Below are 20,583 nucleotides of genomic sequence, written 5' to 3'. Positions count from 1 at the left end.
AATTTTACTCCCAGCAGACCCGCGGGAACTGTTTGCCTCTGAAGAACCCTGTTGTCAAAATTAGGCCCAGATTGCATATACGTAACGTCCAGCAGCCGTAGAAGATAATGGGCTTTGGGCTTATCGGGCTGAAGAGAATGACGCTGTGGCCTCCATTTGAGGGGCTCTTGGAATTTTGGACAAGGCCACATATGATATTTTACCATTTCATTTTGAGTGGTGATTTTTCCATTCCTTTTTCTCATATTTTATCTACTTACACTCTTTTTTTATAACTAAAAAATGAGTGTAAGTGGATAAAATAGGAGTTGGGAAATCATTGCCCTTCATTTTCTATTTGTCGAACTACCATTTCCTTATTGGATTGGGATGTTAACTCGAAGCCTGTGGTGGACAGTTGAGGTTGTTGGTCGGCGGTTAGGGTTCCTGGCCATACGGTGTAGGAGCATTTGTTTGTGAAGGTAATCGTAGCTGCATAAGCACCTGCATTATGCCAAGGAAAAAATAATGAGTTTATAATTAATTTGATACTATAACCACAAACATATCTATGTGAAATTATAGTCCAGTCGATTGTGTGAAAAATTTCTAGCCCTCCCATGAACGTCGTTGTTAGAGCATCTTCAAAAAGATGTTAAATTTAAATTTAATAGCTTACGTGGCAATTTGACACTTTGAAAAAAATATAGCAATTTGACATATCAATATTGGTTGGAGATGCTCTTAGCCCATCAAATATTTGGAGCTTAATGCTTATATATTTGGATATTTAGATGTAAAGGAATATTGGTTGGAGATGCTCTTAGCCCATCAAATATTTGGAGCTTAATGCTTATATATTTGGATATTTAGATGTAAAGGAAAAATAAAAGAACATAGGAAGTTATGTTTACCTGCAAAGAGGAGGGCCAAGGTGAGGTTGAGAAGTGCTTGGGTGTTCATCATCATTGAATGAAATTAGTTCCTTTGCTGCCAAACTAATTATATCCTTGGATGGAATGAAGTTGAGATGAATTTGGTAATCAAGGGGGCGTGTTATATATAGGCCTCAAGTGCAACCTAACTTTTTGTTGTCTTGCACATCGCGACTTGCGTGTCCAAGTTGTCGTATGGACGTTTTGCACTTGCAGGGAAAATCACCAAGTTAAGTCTCTGGACTGGTCTAGCTAGCTAGCTAGCCTCATTTAATATTAATTCCCCTTAAAATTTGTAGTCTAATTTACAAAATTAATTATCTCTCAAAAAGTGTTGGATGCCCTCCTTAGCTCCTTCCTATATAAACAAAAACATAATCACTAAAGCAAAAATTTATGTACACATATTATACTGTAATTTATCTGTAAAGAGGAATAGCTTCTTACATACAATACAACGAGCCAAGTATTTTTCTTATTGTATATCGGTGTCTATAACTACAAGTATCGAGGATATAGATAGTGCAAGATGATTGGAATTTTTCAATGAATTGTTTAAAAATAAAAAATATGTATTATTGGTTATTTTTTTAAATGGAAATATTTTTGTTTTTGAAATATTATTTTATATTTGTACTATTAATTATAAGTATTTTCATTATCCCTACGTACAGCTGGTATATTCCATAAAATGCGAATCCTTATCCTTTATATGAAGCTAGCCCGACTTTAGCAAATTGGAAAAATCGTATGACATTTGGCATTTAAACATTGAATGCAAGTAGGATTACGCTTTTGTCAAACATTCTATGGAAAACTGCTTGCCATATGCAAACCACGTGATGGACGGGCCTAAAGATAATATTGTATCTGCCGTGAGAGAGGCTCATATGCATTTAATTTTCAAGACTCACAAAATGGAATACTCCACTTTATTATTTTGTATTTACTACTAATTATTAATTTACGTAATGAAAAATCTCAAAGCTATATTAACTATTTTTTTTATACAAATAATATTGGGAAAGGGGGGAAATGAAGGACCTCGAGTGCAAGAGAGAACAATCTTAATTAACCACTTGAGCTATAATCTTTTTAACTGCACAAGAACGAGTTGTATGCAATGAGATATACAAAAATTTTATAAAGCGTGCAATATATGAAGGTGAGAAAATGATTGTCATGTAAACCCAAAAAAGAAAACTCTAAAATCAAACCAATATAAAGTAAGACACAAAGAAAATTAGATAAATTGAAGGTCGCTTTCATCTTCTATTGGGACCCAGAGGATCAAGTTGCCCAGCGCTAGCGTCGGTCTTGTCACCAAGATTCAGTAAATGCTTTGAAAATTAAAACACCAAGTTAAGAATTTTAATTCCCATTCTAAATGAAAAAGGTGTGTGTTTGCATTAAATTAGTTTCTGGTGCTATCATGGTACTCCTCCTATCGATACTACATATGAATAATTTTTTGTGGTGATTTTCGTTGTGCCGTGTAGCTAGTGTTACTAATCCACTTGTTATAATATCAGTGGATGACTAATTTATAGAATAAAAAAACACGTGTTATAATATGTGTGAGTTTATAACACCATGTAAGCTATTACAGTTGAAAACTAAAACTGAAATTTTTTTCAACAATGTACAACCATAAACAATCAGAGTCAGAAAAATAAAAATAAAAACTTGGTGACTGAGAGAAAAAAAGGCGGGAGAAACAACAACTCATAATTATTGACAAAGAATTTCAAATTTTGTTTTTTTTTTAAATATCGTCAAGCTTTTTGACTAATGTACTCCTCCAGAATTTATAGAATTTAAAAATGAGTACGAAAGTGAAAATCAAGTAATAATGAAACTAAAATTACAAGAGAAAAATGTTGGAAACCCGACACCTAACATTCAAGATAATTTTATTGGAGTTCTTCCATTTATACCCATATAGATAGAAGTTCGAAATCCCTACACACCACCACAAGAGAGGAGAAAAATGCACAAGTGATATTACAGTTTTGGACCGTTAAAACCGACGTATTGAAGAAAAACCAATGATCTCTCTTTCGGTATAAAAAATTAAAAAATTCCGTCTGTTATAATTTATAAAAGGCTGCCGACCTCAAGCTTTCCCGGTTCAACGCTCGCAGAAAAAGTCGACGGCATGGATTTGACGGAGCTGAGAAAGGCGGTGATGGAGGCGGAGCTCGTCGACGCCCACGCGCACAACATCGTCTCCATTGACTCTGCCTTACCCTTCATTAGTGGCTTCTCTGAAGCCAACGGCGACGCCTTATCCTACGCACCCCATTCCCTCTCCTTCAAGGTATGCGCACTGCTCTCTCTCTCCAGTCTCCGCCTCCCATCAACGCTTCCCTGCTATCTTACGCCTCTAGGCGCGGTCAAACTCAAGTCAACGACACTGAATTATCCGTTGATTATGATCGTACCTATCTGATGTTCTGTTTTGTCAAACCGAGATGCTGAACTTTTGATATGTGCCAAACGCTGCGTTTTGTCTTGCAGAGAAATTTGAAGGATGTTGCCGAGCTCTATGGGTGTGAGAAGACCTTGCATGGAGTTGAAGTACATCGCCGACTCGCCGGATTGCAGTCGATTAGCTCCACTTGCTTCAGAGCTGCAGGTATCTCTGCCATTCTCATTGATGATGGGTTGAGGTTGGACAGAAAGCATGAGATAGATTGGCATAAGAATTTTGCACCTGTTGTTGGAAGAATTTTGAGAATTGAACATCTGGCTGAGGAGATTCTTAATGAAGTGAGTGAGACAACTTATGCATCTTCATTTTTCTTTTTCTTGGATGAGTGTTTGATGCTTTCAGCTAATTTTTTAATTTGTTAATTTTTAATGTTTATCTATGTTTACAGTTTATCAGGCATTTTTGTTGTTGGGTTGTAATTATAAGTATTATAGATGATATCATTAGTTATGTTGATTGACTGAGCAACAAACACATAGTAATTATTTGTTCTTGCCATTTTCTGTTCCTTTTAGGAATTGCCCGTTGGATCTTCTTGGACATTGGATTTTTTCACCGAAATATTTGTTGGAAAGTTGAAGTCATATCCTTTTAGTTAGCTGTGGGATATTTATGTCACTTTGTCATCTACTGGTGTAAAAATATATCTCCCTGATTTTGTTGAATTCCTTATCAACTATGCTACAGTTGGTGCTAAGATTTTTGGCTTGAAAAGCATAGCTGCATACCGCAGCGGGCTGGAAATTAATACAAATGTCACTAAGAAGGATGCTGAGGAAGGTCTAGCTGAGGTTTTACATGGTGAGTATCACATTTGGATGGGGTTTTTTTTCTCTATGTTAACCACAAGGTATACTGATTAGTCTATCTCTCCAGCTACAAAGCCTGTTCGCATATCAAATAAAAGTTTTATCGACTATGTCTTCACTCGTAGTTTGGAGGTCGCTCTACTTTTTGACTTGCCGATGCAGATACATACAGGGTAATTGGAAGTTTTAAATTTCTCAAAATTGTTTTGCATTATACTTTGATTGATTGGTGATACTTATAGAAAGGAACTGAAAACTTAGAATTTGTTGTCTCCGTTTGAAGGAATGTTTCTGAAGGTTATGCCAGGAAATTAATTAAATTTTATGTTGATTTCTATATGAATAATGTAATGTATAAGTTCTAGGAATCACAAAACAGATTCTATTATTCCCTGTCCCTTCTGAAGTAGAATAGAAAAGTACTTCTTATGATACTATGATTGTTCAAAATTATGTTGTCTGTTTATTAATTATTGATATTCTTTACTTGTAACTAGTTTTGGCAACAAAGATTTGGATATGTGCCGTGTCCCTTTTGAAGTAGAATAGAAAAGTACTTCAATCCTTATGATACCATGATTGTTCAAAATTATGTTGTCTGTTTATTAATAATTGATATTCTTTACTTGTAACTAGTTTTGGTGACAAAGATTTGGATATGCGGCTATCCAATCCTCTTCATCTTCGGGATGTGCTCGAGGACAAGAGATTTTCTAAGTGCCGTATAGTTCTTTTACATGCATCCTACCCATTTTCAAAAGAAGCATCATATTTAGCCTCCATTTATCCCCAGGTAAAATTTTGTAATTCTCAGTGAGTTTCATTTTTCTGCACATTCGGTATAACCTAGCTGGTCACAAACATTTTCACTTACAGGTGTACCTTGACTTTGGTCTGGCTGTACCTAAGCTCAGTGTTCATGGGATGATATCTTCAGTCAAAGAACTTTTGGAGCTAGCTCCAATTAAGAAGGTAACAACTCATGAAGCCTAAGCCTAGAATAAATTAAGGAACTGTGCATTATAATTTTAAGAACAGAGAGTGGTTTTTCACTATCTTACAATATCTTGCTATGACGAGCTTATGGAGTAAATACTATACTTTTGGTAAACTCTAACAATGGTATATGTTAGGCCCCTATATTTTTGATACAATATTTTTATAATTTAGGCCCCTATATTGGGTATAATAGTGAATCTCCCATAAATAAATGCATTAATAAAACATTTGGTTTATTTGCAGGTGATGTTCAGCACTGATGGCTACGCATTTCCTGAAACTTTCTATTTAGGTTTGTTAAACTTTCTACTCAGGTTTGTTATAATAGTATTATAAACTGTATATGTAGAGATATTTTTTGCAGGTAATCACTTCAAGTGCCACTTCATCTTTGACAGGTGCAAAAAGGGCACGTGAAGTTGTATTTTCTGTCCTACGTGATGCTTGTGCTGATGGTGATCTCTCAATTCCTGAAGCCATTGAGGCTGCTAAAGACATCTTTTCACAAAATGCAATTCAGTTTTACAAGATTAATTATTCTGTCAAATCCTCTGGGTCAGAGAATATTGTATCTCCTAACTTTGTGAAAGTGAACGGTAATGACTCAGAAGATGATGTCTCATTTGTTCGTGTTATCTGGTCTGATGCTTCCGGACAACAAAGATGTCGTGTGAGTTCTTTTTCTTTTTGGTTTAAGTTTTAAAATTGGTGAGTACTTTTGTTGTTATATTCTTGTGAGATAGTGTAAGGATACACACACACACATACTCACGCATGGCACAGTATCCATATTCTAGAGCACTATAGCATACCAGACGTACAACCATTTTATCCATGGTATCTGATATATTCAATTTGTGTAATGAAAGATACAACCCCTGCAACTAGTTATCGCTTCTAGGTTGAAGCAAGCTTGTACAGTAAATGATTGTAGGAAACCAGTGGCTATTGATTTTTCATAGAATGACATACGTATGTTCTTTTATAATGGGGAAGTTATCACACTAAACAATTTCTAGTTTTTGTAGGTGACTTCTTGAATTTTCATAGGATAAGGACTATTTTTTAATTTATTTCTTTTGTCCCATATCTTGTCCATCTTTTCAGGTTGTTCCTAAAAATAGATTCAATGATGTTGTTACAAAAAATGGTATTGGTTTGACTTTTGCTTCTATGGGAATGACTTCATTCGCTGATGGTCCGGCTGATGAGACTAATTTGACTGGAGTGGGTGAGATCAGACTCATGCCTGATTTATCGACTAAATGGAGAATCCCATGGTACTGAATAGCTCTGCTGAGGTTTCAAATAAATATTTACACTACATATGTCTTCTTAAGTAACAATGTATTTATCGTAGTATAGTATAACTGAAATGATATATGTGTGGTTTATTAGACCTTTTCTTAGAGGAGCTTATTATTTTTCTTTACACAATAAGTTAAAACCTCTCTTTTCTTTTCTTTTTTAATTTGTAGTTTGTTATGATTGCGTGCGGTAGTTGGTGATATGCTATGTGCTACTACACGCTCTTTTTGATCAAATAGAAAAATCTATGTATACATACACACATACACGCAGCCTCACACAAGTACGTCCTTGCATAATCACATCTATTAAGATACTATCACTTACACAAACTATTTGTAGCCATAGACATGATTTAATAAATAATAATATTTTCCGACTTATTTATGCTTCTGTATCAGGTAAAATCTGGCACAGGTGAAAATATTTATTGCCACTATTTTATTTAATACCAATATTTTTCTCAACAGGGTAAAACAAGAGGAAATGGTTTTGGCTGACATGCACCTAAAACCAGGTGAAGCGTGGGAATACTGCCCAAGAGAGGCCTTACGCAGGGTTTCAAAAATTTTGAAAGATGAATTTAACTTGGTATGTTGAATAGTTTGTGTCTGACATATGGATAACTCTGGTAATTAACTTTAATGCTATTTCTGTCTCCGGCCCTGGAGAAAGGAGGCATAAGGGTGGGTAATCTAGAAAAAGAATGCGGGTTTTCTAAATGATAGAAAATACTTTTTTCTTTCTTTCCAATTCATGTGAATTAATATACTGCTGTTACTTAGGAGATCTTACTTTTAGATGTTTGCAGTGTGAGCTATTAAATTTATGTTTACATTGTAGGTGGACTGCTTGTTTCCATGAATAAATTTTATGTCTTCTATCTCACTAAAAGAATTTTAAAAAAAACTTTAATGCTATTTGTCCAGGTAATGAATGCAGGCTTTGAAAATGAGTTTTTTATCTTGAAAGGTATACTAAGGTATGGGATACTTCTGTCTCTAGGTAAATTTGTAAGTGAACATTTTAGAAGCATGGTGAGAATTTGGAATACAAATGAAAAACTTGTGCAGGGACGGGAAGGAAGAATTGGTGCCATTTGACTCAACAGCCTACTGCTCCACATCATCATATGATGCTGCTTCCTATTTATTCCATGAAGTTATTCCTGCTCTCCATTCCTTGAATATTACTGTTGAACAGGTGCAAAAGAAAACTCATGATATCTTTGCTGCTTGTTTTTGTATTTTGTAGGAGGAACTTTTCCATATAACACCATGCTTACTGATATTTTATATGGAAGTTTTTCTTTCTTTTCAAATTTCAATAAAATTCAACAGAAGGTGTAGGTACATAAAATATAGCACTCTATGACATCCTTTGTTTAAGAGTGCCCCCTCCCAAATGATTATGCAATTCAAGTATCACCAGCTTCTGTTTACTATTTACATTGTACAAACTGTAGTTACATGCAGAATCTGGAAAAGGACAATTTGAGATGGCGCTGGGGCACACAGCTTGTATGCATGCTGCTGACAACTTGATTTATGCCCGTGAGGTTATTAGGGCGATTACAAGGAAGCATGGGTTGTTGGCAACTTTTATGCCAAAGTAGGTTCCAAATTTTTCCCTACATATGCTAGATGCTTATTTCATTGCAAAAGAGGTTTAAAATTTGCCCAAAAGAAATTTTGGATTTTAGAATTTTGTGTGAAGGTGAATTCTGGCCTATGGAGACTCAATGTTTAACTTGGCTGAACATTACTTCTTACCTGACAGCTGATGAGCTGTAGGTCTGTAGAAATTTTTGTCCTTCAATGTCCATATTAGTCTACATAACTTTGTGGTCTCTTGGACAGGTATGTTCTAGATGAAATTGGCTCTGGAGCCCATGTGCATATCAGTTTGTGGCAGAATGGCCAAAATGTATTTATGGGATCTGGTGGATCCTCTCGGCATGGAATGTCCAAGGTTGGGGAGAAATTCTTGGCAGGGGTTTTACATCATCTTCCTGCAATTTTGGCATTTACAGCACCAATTCCAAATAGGTGCACCTATTTATCCCTGAATTATTGTATTTATAGTTGTTCTTGCGAGCAACTGATTCACCATCTTGTTATGCAATTGAGTAGGAAATAGCATAGCTGAGACTGCCTTCTCATACTTTTTATTCCGCTTGAAAAATGCTTGGATTGGACTAGCCTCTCTTATTTTCAACCATTATCGATGTGTAGTTATGACCGGATACAACCTAACACATGGAGTGGAGCTTACAAGTGCTGGGGAAAAGATAACAGAGAAGCTCCACTAAGAACTGCATGCCCACCTGGAATTCAACATGGTTTGGTGAGCAACTTTGAGTTCAAATCATTTGATGGGTGTGCAAATCCGCACTTAGGCTTGGCTGCAATACTTGCTGCTGGCATTGATGGTCTTAGGAATCATCTTTCTCTACCTGAACCTATTAGTAAGATGACACGATAATCCTTGACATTTTAATTTCTTTTCATTCTCTGTCTACTATTTGAAGAAATTTTTTCCATAGAGGTTATGGTCTTTTTCTTTTCAAGAATGTTAGATACTGTGGTCTAACATCTTAGTAATATTTCTTCATTGAACAGATACAAATCCTTCTAGCCTTGACGCAGAACTACAAAGGTTGCCAAAATCACTTTCTGAATCTTTAGAAGCTCTAAAGGAAGACAATGTCTTTACAGATCTAATTGGTGAAAAGCTATTGGTCGCCATAAAGGGGATCCGCAAGGTACATTTTGGATGTAATTTTTTAAATGCTGACCTATTAAATGATTTCAACCATTACAAAATGTCCTCGAAAACATTAGCATGCCCTTTCTTTGAAATGCTTATAATGATGCTTTTCACAATTTGTTTTGTTTGCAGGCGGAGATCGATTACTACTCAAATCACAAAGATGCATACAAGCAACTTATATACCGCTATTGAGTTTTTGTCTTCTGATCATTCCGCCTTCGATGTGGCTCTGTTCGTGTACTTGCTTTAGTTGCCTTCCACGTTACGTAAATAAATTAAGAATAATGTAAGCACTAAGGCCCCGTTTAGTTAATAGAACGAATTTGAGGGGAAATTATTTCCCATGACTTTTCCCAAGGGATGAGAAATTGAAGATTCCTTTCCCACGTTTGGTAACGCTGGGAAAGTAACTGGGAAATATCACTTTAATTTTTTTCCTATGTTTATTTTGAGTAGGAATGGAAAACAAAGTTTGTATAAATTTTCAATTATACTCATATTAAATCAAATAAAAAAAATGCATTTAATGATATATTGTAATTATAAATTGTTAATAGAGACAAAATGATTAAGAAAAATGTTTATTTAATATTGGCTCATTTTTCCAAACTTTTCCATGAGAGGAGGGAAGACAAAACTTAAGTTAGGAGGATGTCTTCACTTTCTCTCTACTTTATCATAGGCCAGACAACGACTTTCTATACTTGGACTCATCAAACATGAGAAAACAATTGATTTTTCATCCCTAAGTCTCTTTTTTCATGAATCAAACAGGGACGAAAACAAGTAACTTAAATATAAGTACTGCCTTTTTGTACCATAAAAACTTTTATGCAGCTTTTGAGCTTAATGGTTCATTGGCCGTAATTATATCTTTCGATTGTGTACGGTGGTGGGTGGATGATGACTTTCACAAGATTGTGTACAGCCGCCGTTGGGTATGTGCCACCGCAGTCCTTGTGAGGAAACTAGAGAAACGAGGTGATTAGACCGCACAGCAAAGAAGCTAAATAAAATACTCACGTCATGTTTGTTAATTTTATTTATACAAATTTATAAATAAACCCAATTCTAGATATGTATTTATAAAAAAACCCAAGTACTATTTAAACATAGAAACACACCCAAAATCAACCATAAAGTCAACTTTTTGGGTGTGTTTATAAATGGGTTTTGAGTGTGTGTAATGATGGGTTTTGGGTGTGTTTATATGTTTAAATAGTGCTTGGGTTTTTTTATAATTTCAACCCCCATTTTGGGTGTTTTAGTGAAACTCCCATTTATTTATTTATAGAAACTACTGTCTTCAAATCTAAATAATTTTCCTTGTGAAATAATAGGAGCAATCAAATAACCGTCCATGACCAATGTTGTCTAGTCCATGACCAATTGTGAAACAATAACAATATAACAATCAATGGAGAACTTGGTGGCTGAGAGAGGGAGACTAACAATTTCTGGCAACATAAGAAACGCTTAGAGGAAGTCTATACACCATTTTTAAAGAAATTGTGTTATATCAAAGGGTAATGTTAGGCTTGTATTTGTGGGCTCCGCCTCTATTAAAGAGGTGGTACATAATGTGGGATAAAAATATGAAATATTTTTGCTCACCACTTTAATCAAGGTGTACCCTTACCACAATTCTCAGCACTTGACACGTGTCCATTGACATAACCATAGTTAACTCTTTACTTTGTATATATGGAACTATGATTATATCAATAGACCTGTGTCAAATGTTGAGAATGATGATAAGAGTACACATTGAATTAAAGTGACCAGCAAAAATACTTTTATTGGTAAGCCCAACATTTTCCTATATCAAAAGGTTGACTCAGTCAGGCCCATAGTCGGACCCGTATACTGCCAATGCCATAGATAGAAAACTAACCAAAAGTTTACCATATGAGTGGGCCACTTATTGTATGACTAGAGTTTTTTGGTTTTCCTATCAATACTAGGGAAACCCTAGCAAAAGCATCGCATCTCTTGGTTTTTTCTTTACCTCTTAGCGTGCTGTATATTCTGTTGCTTCCTGATCTTTTGAGTTCTAAGGGTTAATTTCAAGGCTTTTTTTGACTTGGTGGTGAGGTCTTTCGGTGACTAGAGAAAGTTGTTCAAGGAACATGGTAAATCAGAGATTGATACGTATATGTATATATATAAATTTTATGATTGCCGTTTTCACTACTCTTTGTTTCTTCTTATTTTTTACATATATATTGTTTATACCAAAATGAACAACCAATAAGCATCGGACACGTGGACCAAATTGGAGCTATGGAAGTCTTCGGCACCTAGCTACAGTTCCGTTCCTACCGATCGCACGATTAGGGCAACTCCACTCCCAGAGGCACGTGGCAGTCCCACAATTGGACTCCACAGTCTCACATCGAAATTCTAAACAACTTGCACACCTCCCAAGGCCTATAAAAGGGGACAACTATCCCAACTAGGAGGAAAAAAAATCAGAAATTACGGCATACTGCCTATTGATCTATAGTTCAATCTTAATCCGTACTTACTTAAGCATCGGAGAGCCTTCGGCCGGTACCACACTGGTGCCCTAGGTCTTACCGAGCGTTTGTTATCTTGCAGATCGAATGCCCTACCGAGGCCCAGTGCAAACCGAAGGCCCAACATCACTAAGTTGCGCGGTAAAATGACAAACTATTTTTCTGCGTCAACATATATAATTGTGGACAAAACTTTACAGGAAGCTTATCATGATCATCCAATCCCAGAGCTTCCAACTGAAGTCATATTCTCGCATATACTCCCACGGTTACCAGCAGAGGATCTGATGATGCAGTGCAGGTGGGTATGCAAGTCTTGGCCCTCCCTAATCCGCAGTCCTTCCTTTGTCGCAGCCTTCTTGAACTTTCGCTGCAGGGACACCACTGACTTCCTTTTCAAATACAATAACCGCTACTTCTCGTCAAAAATAGAGCAACAAGGGAATGCTCCAGCACCCGTCGCCGAACTTCCATACCTGCCTCAGTGCGAAGCTGTCAAAGGCAGTTTTCATGATGAGAAAACTGTGCATGGCTTGGTTTGTGCATCCACTTGGTTTGGCCCTGTTTTCATACTTAACCCTACCACTCGAGAGTTTATTGAACTTCCCCATACCGATGTACTTATAGAAACACAAGGATCATCCATGGTCAAGGCATCCGCTAACTATAACTTTGGGTTCAATCCACTCACAAACGAGTATAAGGTTCTCCAGTTCATCTGTGTTGATCCCAGGGGACTTAGAAAATGGGATTTTGAGTTGAGTACATATTCACATTAGGTACGGATTCTTCGTGGAGACCATTGCAGGTACACCAACATAGACACCTTCTTTCTGATATAGCGCGTGGGATAAGAAATGATGGAGTGTACATCAATGGGGCGGTACATTGGATCCATAAGAAGCAGAAAGTGATAGTGGCATTTGACGTTAGGGAGGAGACATTCAGATTGGTGCCGCTGCCCCAAGATTATGCTCAAGTGTTGGATGATTATAATGATTATGAAAGTGATGCTGATTGTTATCCCCGAGGAAGTGCACGTGTAGTTGAGGTGGGGGGATGTGTGGGTGTGTTTGTTGACAAGTCGGACAGGATCGTGTTACGGATTTCGAAGGACTATCAAAATCATGTGTGGATTAAGCAGACTGTTAGCTTGATGCCCAGAGACGAACGGTACTTTCGTGGTGGGTGGTCAGTTAGTGCTTTGGGTACAATTCACACAGGTGAGCTAGCATTCGTGCGCTATTTTTTTAGATTTACACCGGGATATAACGATGGTCCACCCCAATTGCATCTTTATGATATGAAAACCAAACGATTTAGAATACTTGATTTTGTTTTTCTTGATAGTGATATGAGATATGATCAGGAAGATAGTGGATCAATTGGGATAATTTCTAGTTATGAAGATAGCATTGTCCCCTTAAAATGAATTGAATCGATGAAATTATATTATATAGATATTGCTAGCTATAGATGTAATATTTCGCCATCATCTATTACCAAATACATGGATTAATTCTCGTTTTTCCCACACCACAGAATACTATATATGAGTGTGTGTGTGTGTGTTTATTCTCTGAAGATATATAAGCGGTGATGAGGTTGTGGGATGATATATATTGCTGACGATATATTACTTCTCAAGTTTTGACAACGCTAGCTTATGCTACGCTATAAGAAATCATTAATCAATATAGATCTAAAAGAATCATTAATCTTTACCATTATAAAACAAATACAATTACATGACAATAATGAATCCTCCTATATAACTATATTATATGTAGCAAAGTGACTGGACTGGACAGAAGAAGGAGATTTATTTTGGTTACTATTTCTTTTAAAAGATAAATAAACAAAATGTCACAATATACAAGATAAATAAACAAAAGGTTTCAATATACAAGATAATTCAGTTGGGTGTCACGCATGCATAAATCCTTCCAACTCGAGGTTATGGGTTTGCCCTGGCGCTGGTGGTGAGAGTAGTCAATCTCTCCCCTAAAATTTTGCAAACCAGAAATCAAAATCAAAATCCAATATCCATCCCAAGTCAAGTCAACTAACTAACTATCTATCTATCTGGATCTGGAGGAATATATATACACATCCTTATAACTTATCCAATCAGCTTTGCAATTGCATGCTAACGGTTCAACAGAAAGAAATCCTCCTTGAAAAAAAAAAAAAACACCTCAACTCAATCCAATTCTAAACTCCCGTGAGTGCACAAGCCCCCCTGAATATTGAATATTCATCTCTCTGAAATCATTAACAACAATTAATCATTTCAAATAGGGATGGTTGGCGTTACTCCTAATGGTGATAACCACGTTGGCGTTCATGCCCCCGAGTTCCGAGTCGACTCAGCGGCCCTACAGTACCCACACATGAATGCGACTCGCTCCTCTTCTATTTAACCGCGGGACGTGACACTCATAGCCACAAACCCCAATATGAAGTGGGACATCTACTGCGACAGGCTCCAACCCGCGCTCTTGTACGGACTCTTCTTCAACTACAATCCCACAGGCCTCAGGCTGGCATCGACCTCGCTGCGTCCGTTGTTATTAATATCTTCGAATCAGACAAGTGTGAGTTTCAAATTACCCATGCTCAGTGCTTACGTCCCTATGATGTGGCCAAAGAAATCTCAGATGACAACACCACAGCTCTGGAATTCAGGTTCGGGCTCATGATTTCGGTTCACTGTAGTTATAGGGCTCACTTGAGCAACAAGAGAACTCCTGAATCTATTTCCACGCACTACTTTTGCAACCAGATCCAAGTCCGAGTTTTCTCAACTGATACGGATAATAATAATAACAATAGTCATATTAGTGAGGCAGGGAGTTCGAGAGTGACAACGGATCATCAAGCAACCGCATGCGGGACACCAATATGGAGATCCAAACACGGGATGTAGAATACTTTGAACATTTATCAATTTATTTTTATATTTTGTTTTTGAGAGATGCGTGTCTTGTAAATTTGTTGGAGGAATGTTTATACATATATATGGTTTTTGAATGATATATGTTGTGTCTTTGTCCTCACGATGGCATAATAAGAGTGATGATTGAAGTCCCGGGGCCCACTCTTCAAGTTAAGATATAGATGAATTTGTTTTGTTTTAGGTAATTAATTCTAGAAATTTCATTAGTTTTATAACCTTTTTTTTTTTGTCAACAACTGATAGAAGTTTTATTCCTCAAAGAAAACATTAACATCAGTTTCCAGTGTTGGAAGCAGCCAAATGGGAGGCAATAAGCGATCCCATACACATTCTAGGTAATTTCATTAATTTTGTATAGGTGTGGTCTTTCTTTCATCATTGGTAATGCAAGTATAGATACAAACTAGCTAACTATCAGCTTAGTAGTATTTCTCAATATTGAAAGAAGTTCAAGTTCGAAAGGAAAAAGTAATGCAAGCTTAGTTACAGTGACAGATGAAGAAATTGCACACTACCTTAATTTCGGGTACGATTCTTTTAGGTCTTGAAGTCTACACTTATACAGGATTGCAGAGCGCCGTTGGCAATAACAAATTAGCAGCAAATAACATCATTATTGCATTCAAGAAGTTTCAATATGCTATTATGTTGAGTCTTTTCTTATTCTCTGATTTAATAAGTTCATGTATTACTGAGTTGAATAAACAGTCAGCTTCATGAATTAGTGGGTTGATGAAGAGTCTAAGATATAAGAGTGGGTTAATCGGTTATGATAAGAGAAGTCTTTAAATAGGTCCTTTATCATTGTTATTTTCTGTGCTGAATTATAATGAAAGAGCCTATTCTTCTAAGAAACTAGTGTCCATTTGTTTTATTTTATTTCTCTTCCTCCTACAAATTGGAGGATATCATCATAGAGGAGGGAACCATCGTAGGCGCAGAGGAGATCAACCAAATTGCTGACGTTGGCCAGTGCTCAGCAGCAAATCAAATATACTTCCAGCCTCGGATCGGATTGAATATTTCACCCATGATTCAGATGTTGCACAATCATTAGCAGCCGCCAATGATGAAAGAGCAGCCAATGCAGCAGCATATCAGCAGCAAATCAAATAGCCTCAAATCAGATTGAATTGTATTTCACCCACGATTCAGATGTTGCATCATCATCAGCAGCCACCAATGATGCAGCAGCAGCAGCAGCCAATTAGATAGATGCTGCATCAGGAGCCAACAAGACAAATGCAGACGATGCTGCAGTGGCAGGCAATGTAGCGAAGCTAAATAGGATCCAGGTGAAGGTCCAAATCGGAATGAGGCATACATATTTTCTGAGACCTTATCCTATAGCAACGCTGCCTACTTCGCGATTAAGGGCATCATGCTCGATGAGGAGTGGTCAATCAATGACCACGGCCTATGGAACTGGAGTACAATTTTTCAAATAGATGAGGACACATTTTCCGCAAGTAGAAGAATAATGAAAACGAAAAGACCCAAATGTTGTGAGATGACCAAATAGTCAGTAAATACTGTGGACAGATGGAGAGATATGAGAGAGAAAGTTACAATTTCCATTTCAAAATCTTCGTATTTCATGCACCAATAATGATAAATTGTTTTGTATTTTTGTTGAGAATTATCTACTAAGTAATGGGAACTAACCCACTTTTGTTCCAGTTGATTATAACTTTCAAAAAGAACAAATTTCTTAAAATTTTAATACAGAAGAAAATCTATTGCATGTGAATGAAACATTGGCTTAAGTTCGTGTCTACATTAAGGAGAAAAGACATAGATGCAAAAAGCAGTTGTAGGCTAAGAAACCTCGTACTCAGACTTAAAATTGATTAAAGCAGCTGTTGGAGAAAAAGCACCAGTTAAGCAGATTTCTTATTAACACCTGAGCTGAGATTAACTAAAGAGTAATAAATGAGTAATCGTGTATGTAATCAATTTCTTATATTCAGAGACTGGCAAATGAATTGATTACCAAGTCGCTCCTCTTTGACAAAGTAATATTTTGTTGTATCTTGGAAACCATGAGAGCGGATAGAGTTAATTAATTTCTTATATAAAAAAACTACAAAACAAAAGTGCTCGAGGTTAGAGAAACTCGTTAAGAAAGACCTCGTCAGAATTCGGTGGCTACAATCCAATTATAATTTTATTTTTTTCGCCACTGAACTGGCTTTGGGCATTTCAATAAGGTGTAAAATTTGAATTCATCAGAGTCACCGTATTTGCCAACAGCAGTAGTGGGGGTGGCGGCTGACACGGAGAGCACAATTAAACAAAGGAAACTTATGTGCGCCACACTTGGGGTGGGTTAGGAGGCAACTATATCAATTATTCGCAAGAATCAGCATTAAACTTTCAAATGCTTTCCACCCATGATGCTAGTTGCTTCTTGGACAGCATCAACTATATCCATCATGAAAGAGAAAGATCACATAATAAATATATTGTAGGACCTTGAAAGAACTCGGTGGCTACAATTCAATTAACATTGTAAATACCTCTAAAATAGACTTAATAGAACAGACGGACTAAACGATGAAAGCTAGTTTACTACTAAAGGCACTGGTCTGTAGCCCAGACATCAACATAATACACACATAAAAACCATCATGAAAGAAATGAAAGAATAGAAAAAAGACTGTTAATTACAACTTTAACTTCCTCACCACCACCAGACTTTAGTGCTCATTGCTTGGGCTAATCAGCTATAGTAGCTAGGAGTCTTACCACCATCATCCTCATCTCTACCATCACATTTCTACAATCACATAGGCAATTTATAAAAGTGTGATTACAGCATAGAACTCAGAAAGAACAATTTGGTATTACCTCTGCATCTGGTAATAGTGAGTTTGCAATCAATTGCTTTAAATTCATTTCCCCAACAAACATCTCATTTGTTGGCTTCCTTCTTGTGAATGTTTCCATCACTACAATTCCAAAACTGTACACATCCCCTCTTGTTGAAACCATTCCTTCCAATCCATACTCTGCATTACGAAAAATCTGCCTAGGCGGCCTGGGCGGGTCAGGGCTGCGATAGGAGGGTTAGGGCTGCGCTAGGCGGGTCTAGGCGGGTCTAGGAGGCGCTAGGCGGTGCTGGGCGGGTCTAGGCGGCGCTGGTCGGGTCTAGGCGGCGCTAGGAGGGTCTAGGCGGGTCTAGGCGGGTTTGGGTGCCAGGGTGGGTCTGGTTCGTTAGGGTTTAGGGTCTGGGTGCCAGGGTGGGTCTGTTGCATTTTTTCCAGGTACGTGTGCCATTTTCTTCATTGAAGCCGATATTTCGAGCAAGAACTGTATAAGATGCGCCACCTTTTTTGACCCCAGCAATATTATGTCATTGCAGGCACATTTCTGCAGCCACTTTCTTTTAGTCTATTCTTTCACTTCATTTTCTTCTATGTTTATTGATGGGATTCAAAATTATGGCAAATCATGTTTAGCAAGTTTGAATTTGATGGGAAACTGAATCCTACTTTTGTGGAAGGGGCATTTAAGCTCCCATTATCAAGCATACGAGCATATCTAAAAGAGTCCTATTACTCCCAGGTTTCACATTCTTTTCATTTTGTTGGATTATCTTCTTATGACTAAAAATAATTGATCTGCTAGGTGCACTTTCTGTTTTAGTCTTTAAAGAACATCTTTGCTTGTGTTCCGTGTGGGTTCGTACACGTTGGTTCTGCAGGAATTACCCGACCTGACAGGCCTGGACTTGATCTAAGTAAACATCCTCCTGCTGTTCGTTTAAACAAGGAATTGGATTTTATCCTGACATTCAAGTTGAAGGTTTCATACTAATTCAATGCAAGCTATTTGATATTTTTATATATAATCAGTGTTTCAAAATACTACTTCTTAGCTCTTTTCTGTTCTTTTTCTATTTCTGGGTCAGATTTAGCTCTTTAATTTTGTACATTGATAAGTTTTGGAGCAGGGGGGGATTTAATACGGGAAAGTGGAATACCATATACAATTGTGAGGCCTTGTGCATTATTAACTGAGGAGCCTGCCGGAGCAGATCTCATTTTTTACCAAGGAGACAATATAACGGTGTATAATCAAACAGAAGATAACTATTCTCTCTTTGTTGTATGCCTGTGATGACATGTATTGCTCTTTCTTTCCCTTATAATAGTAATAATATATGAATGTTATGATTTATAGTATTTATATATATATGCAGGGTAAGATATCAAGAGAGGAGGTTGCTCATGTTTGTGTTGCAGCGTTGGAAAGCCCCTATGCATCTGGCGAGACATTTGAGGTCACAGCCCGACTTATGTCCCTTAATTGTGTGCTGTGTGCTGTGGCTGTATTTTGCTATTTTTGGAAGTTAAAAGCTTTCGCAGATTCTGAGATGCTTATAAACTCATTTGCAGGTTAAAAGTGTTGTGCCATTTAGGGAGCCATTTACAGTGGACCCTCAAAATCCACCCCCCGAGAAGGACTACAATGTTTACTTAAACTTTGAAAGATGGAATTACAGGAAAGGAAATCCTCGAACAAGATCCTTTACCAGTGTAATGCTTTGCATACATAGAGTTCTAATTTCAACCTTAACTCTGTAAGTATAATGGAGCTTAATATATTTCCATTTTCATCTGAGATAATTCTCTCCGCAATGAGTCAATGACTAATGAGAAGAAAATCTGTCAACATATATATATATATATATATATATTAATTCTCTCTCTCTCTCTCTCTCTCATTGCAGGTGTATATACTCGTACGGATGAAAAGCAGAGGCTTCTACAGGAACATACATAAGCGACCAAGATTATAAAGTTCTGTAGGACAAATCTACATGACTTAAAATGTTTCACCTGAGATGATAGGTGATATAGCCTTGATCATGATGAGGTCCAAACCTCCTGATTATGTATAGAGGTTTTAAATTTTGTTTCAATTCAGCTGTATAATGTTATTTTCTTTTCTACGTATGAGTAGCTTATATAATGTTTTCTAATGATTTTAAAAATATACATACATAAATTATTGTACATGTGTTTGGCCCTGAATGTTAAGTTAAAGACATTGGCAGAATCATGGCTTGTAACCATTTCTATGGTAGCACAGCGCACACGGTTTGCAGCCTCGGCATAAAAGTGAAGATGGAGATCAATGTCACAGTTCTATATCAAATCAAGAAGGAAATCCCAATGCTGCGGCTTATAAAACTAAGAAGGGTTCATAGAGCAAGCACTTTCTGTAAGCTTACAGGAAATTGGACTATGACTAGCTATGAGGATTATTGCAGGTCAATTTTTCATTAAGACATTAGCCATAGCAATCAAGGCTCACGACCAATAGAGCAAGTATTCCGGCATTAAGTATACAAGTTCAATGTAAACCAAGAGTAATTTGACCCAATTAGTGCGCGAGATTCATTTTGGAATGAAAAGTGGTAAATCAAAGTGGCTGACAATAAAGAAACAGTTAAAAGTAGTGTTCTTAAAGAAAATTATTAATCAAAGTTAAAGAAATAGAAAAACTGAGGTTTAAACGTAAAAAACCATAACCGATCACCACCAAAACCTTCACAAAATTAAGGTATCACCCTCAACACTATGCTTGGCCTTGTTGTGTGACTCAAGTTCAGACCTAGAAGCATCAACATAACACAAACATTTTATAAATAAAAAATTGAAAAAATATTTTCAGATTTTTAACTTACTCACCGGCACCACCAGCCTTTTGTGCTCATTGCTAGGGCTAATCACCTATAGTAGCAGTCTTACCACCATAATCCTCGTCTCCACCATCACATTTCTACAATCACATAGGCAAT

General features: G+C 36.9%; 1 protein-coding gene, 1 long non-coding RNA gene and 1 pseudogene across 2 annotated transcripts; all 3 read left to right on the top strand.

Moving 5' to 3' along the window:
* Nucleotides 1–2,929: 2,929 nt before the first annotated feature.
* On the top strand, nt 2,930–9,828 carry NODGS (nodulin/glutamine synthase-like protein). The gene is made up of 18 exons (XM_089043035.1): nt 2,930–3,234; nt 3,435–3,686; nt 3,924–3,992; nt 4,095–4,209; nt 4,285–4,390; nt 4,854–5,010; nt 5,094–5,189; nt 5,460–5,508; nt 5,615–5,886; nt 6,324–6,496; nt 6,995–7,115; nt 7,454–7,506; nt 7,598–7,727; nt 7,990–8,135; nt 8,384–8,572; nt 8,759–8,991; nt 9,146–9,288; nt 9,426–9,828. The coding sequence occupies exons 1-18, from the start codon at nt 3,073–3,075 to the stop codon at nt 9,486–9,488; spliced, it is 2,529 nt and encodes an 842-aa protein (XP_088899161.1). The 5' UTR covers nt 2,930–3,072; the 3' UTR covers nt 9,489–9,828.
* Nucleotides 9,829–11,961: 2,133 nt separating this feature from the next.
* Nucleotides 11,962–13,247, top strand: LOC103339868 (putative F-box protein At1g53550; annotated as a pseudogene).
* Nucleotides 13,248–18,046: 4,799 nt separating this feature from the next.
* On the top strand, nt 18,047–19,797 carry LOC148914674 (uncharacterized). The gene is made up of 4 exons (XR_016122704.1): nt 18,047–18,845; nt 18,979–19,059; nt 19,175–19,359; nt 19,510–19,797. It is a non-coding gene; the product is annotated as an uncharacterized LOC148914674 (long non-coding RNA).
* Nucleotides 19,798–20,583: the final 786 nt, after the last annotated feature.

This window comes from Prunus mume, linkage group LG8, assembly GCF_029339155.1.
Source record: "Prunus mume cultivar Tortuosa linkage group LG8, ASM2933915v1, whole genome shotgun sequence".
NCBI lineage: Eukaryota > Viridiplantae > Streptophyta > Magnoliopsida > Rosales > Rosaceae > Prunus > Prunus mume.
Note: the sequence above shows the minus strand (reverse complement) of the source record. Positions and strands in the feature narration are given on the sequence as shown.

What these genes read in the sequence shown, in the direction of transcription:
- NODGS (XM_089043035.1), top strand. Translation starts at nt 3,073, where the DNA reads ATGGATTTGACGGAGCTGAGAAAGGCGGTGATGGAGGCGGAGCTCGTC. An exon ending in TAGCCTCCATTTATCCCCAG is followed by an intron (nt 5,011 to 5,093) that starts GTAAAATTTTGT and finishes TTTCACTTACAG; the next exon opens with GTGTACCTTGACTTTGGTCT. An exon ending in AGCTAGCTCCAATTAAGAAG is followed by an intron (nt 5,190 to 5,459) that starts GTAACAACTCAT and finishes GTTTATTTGCAG; the next exon opens with GTGATGTTCAGCACTGATGG.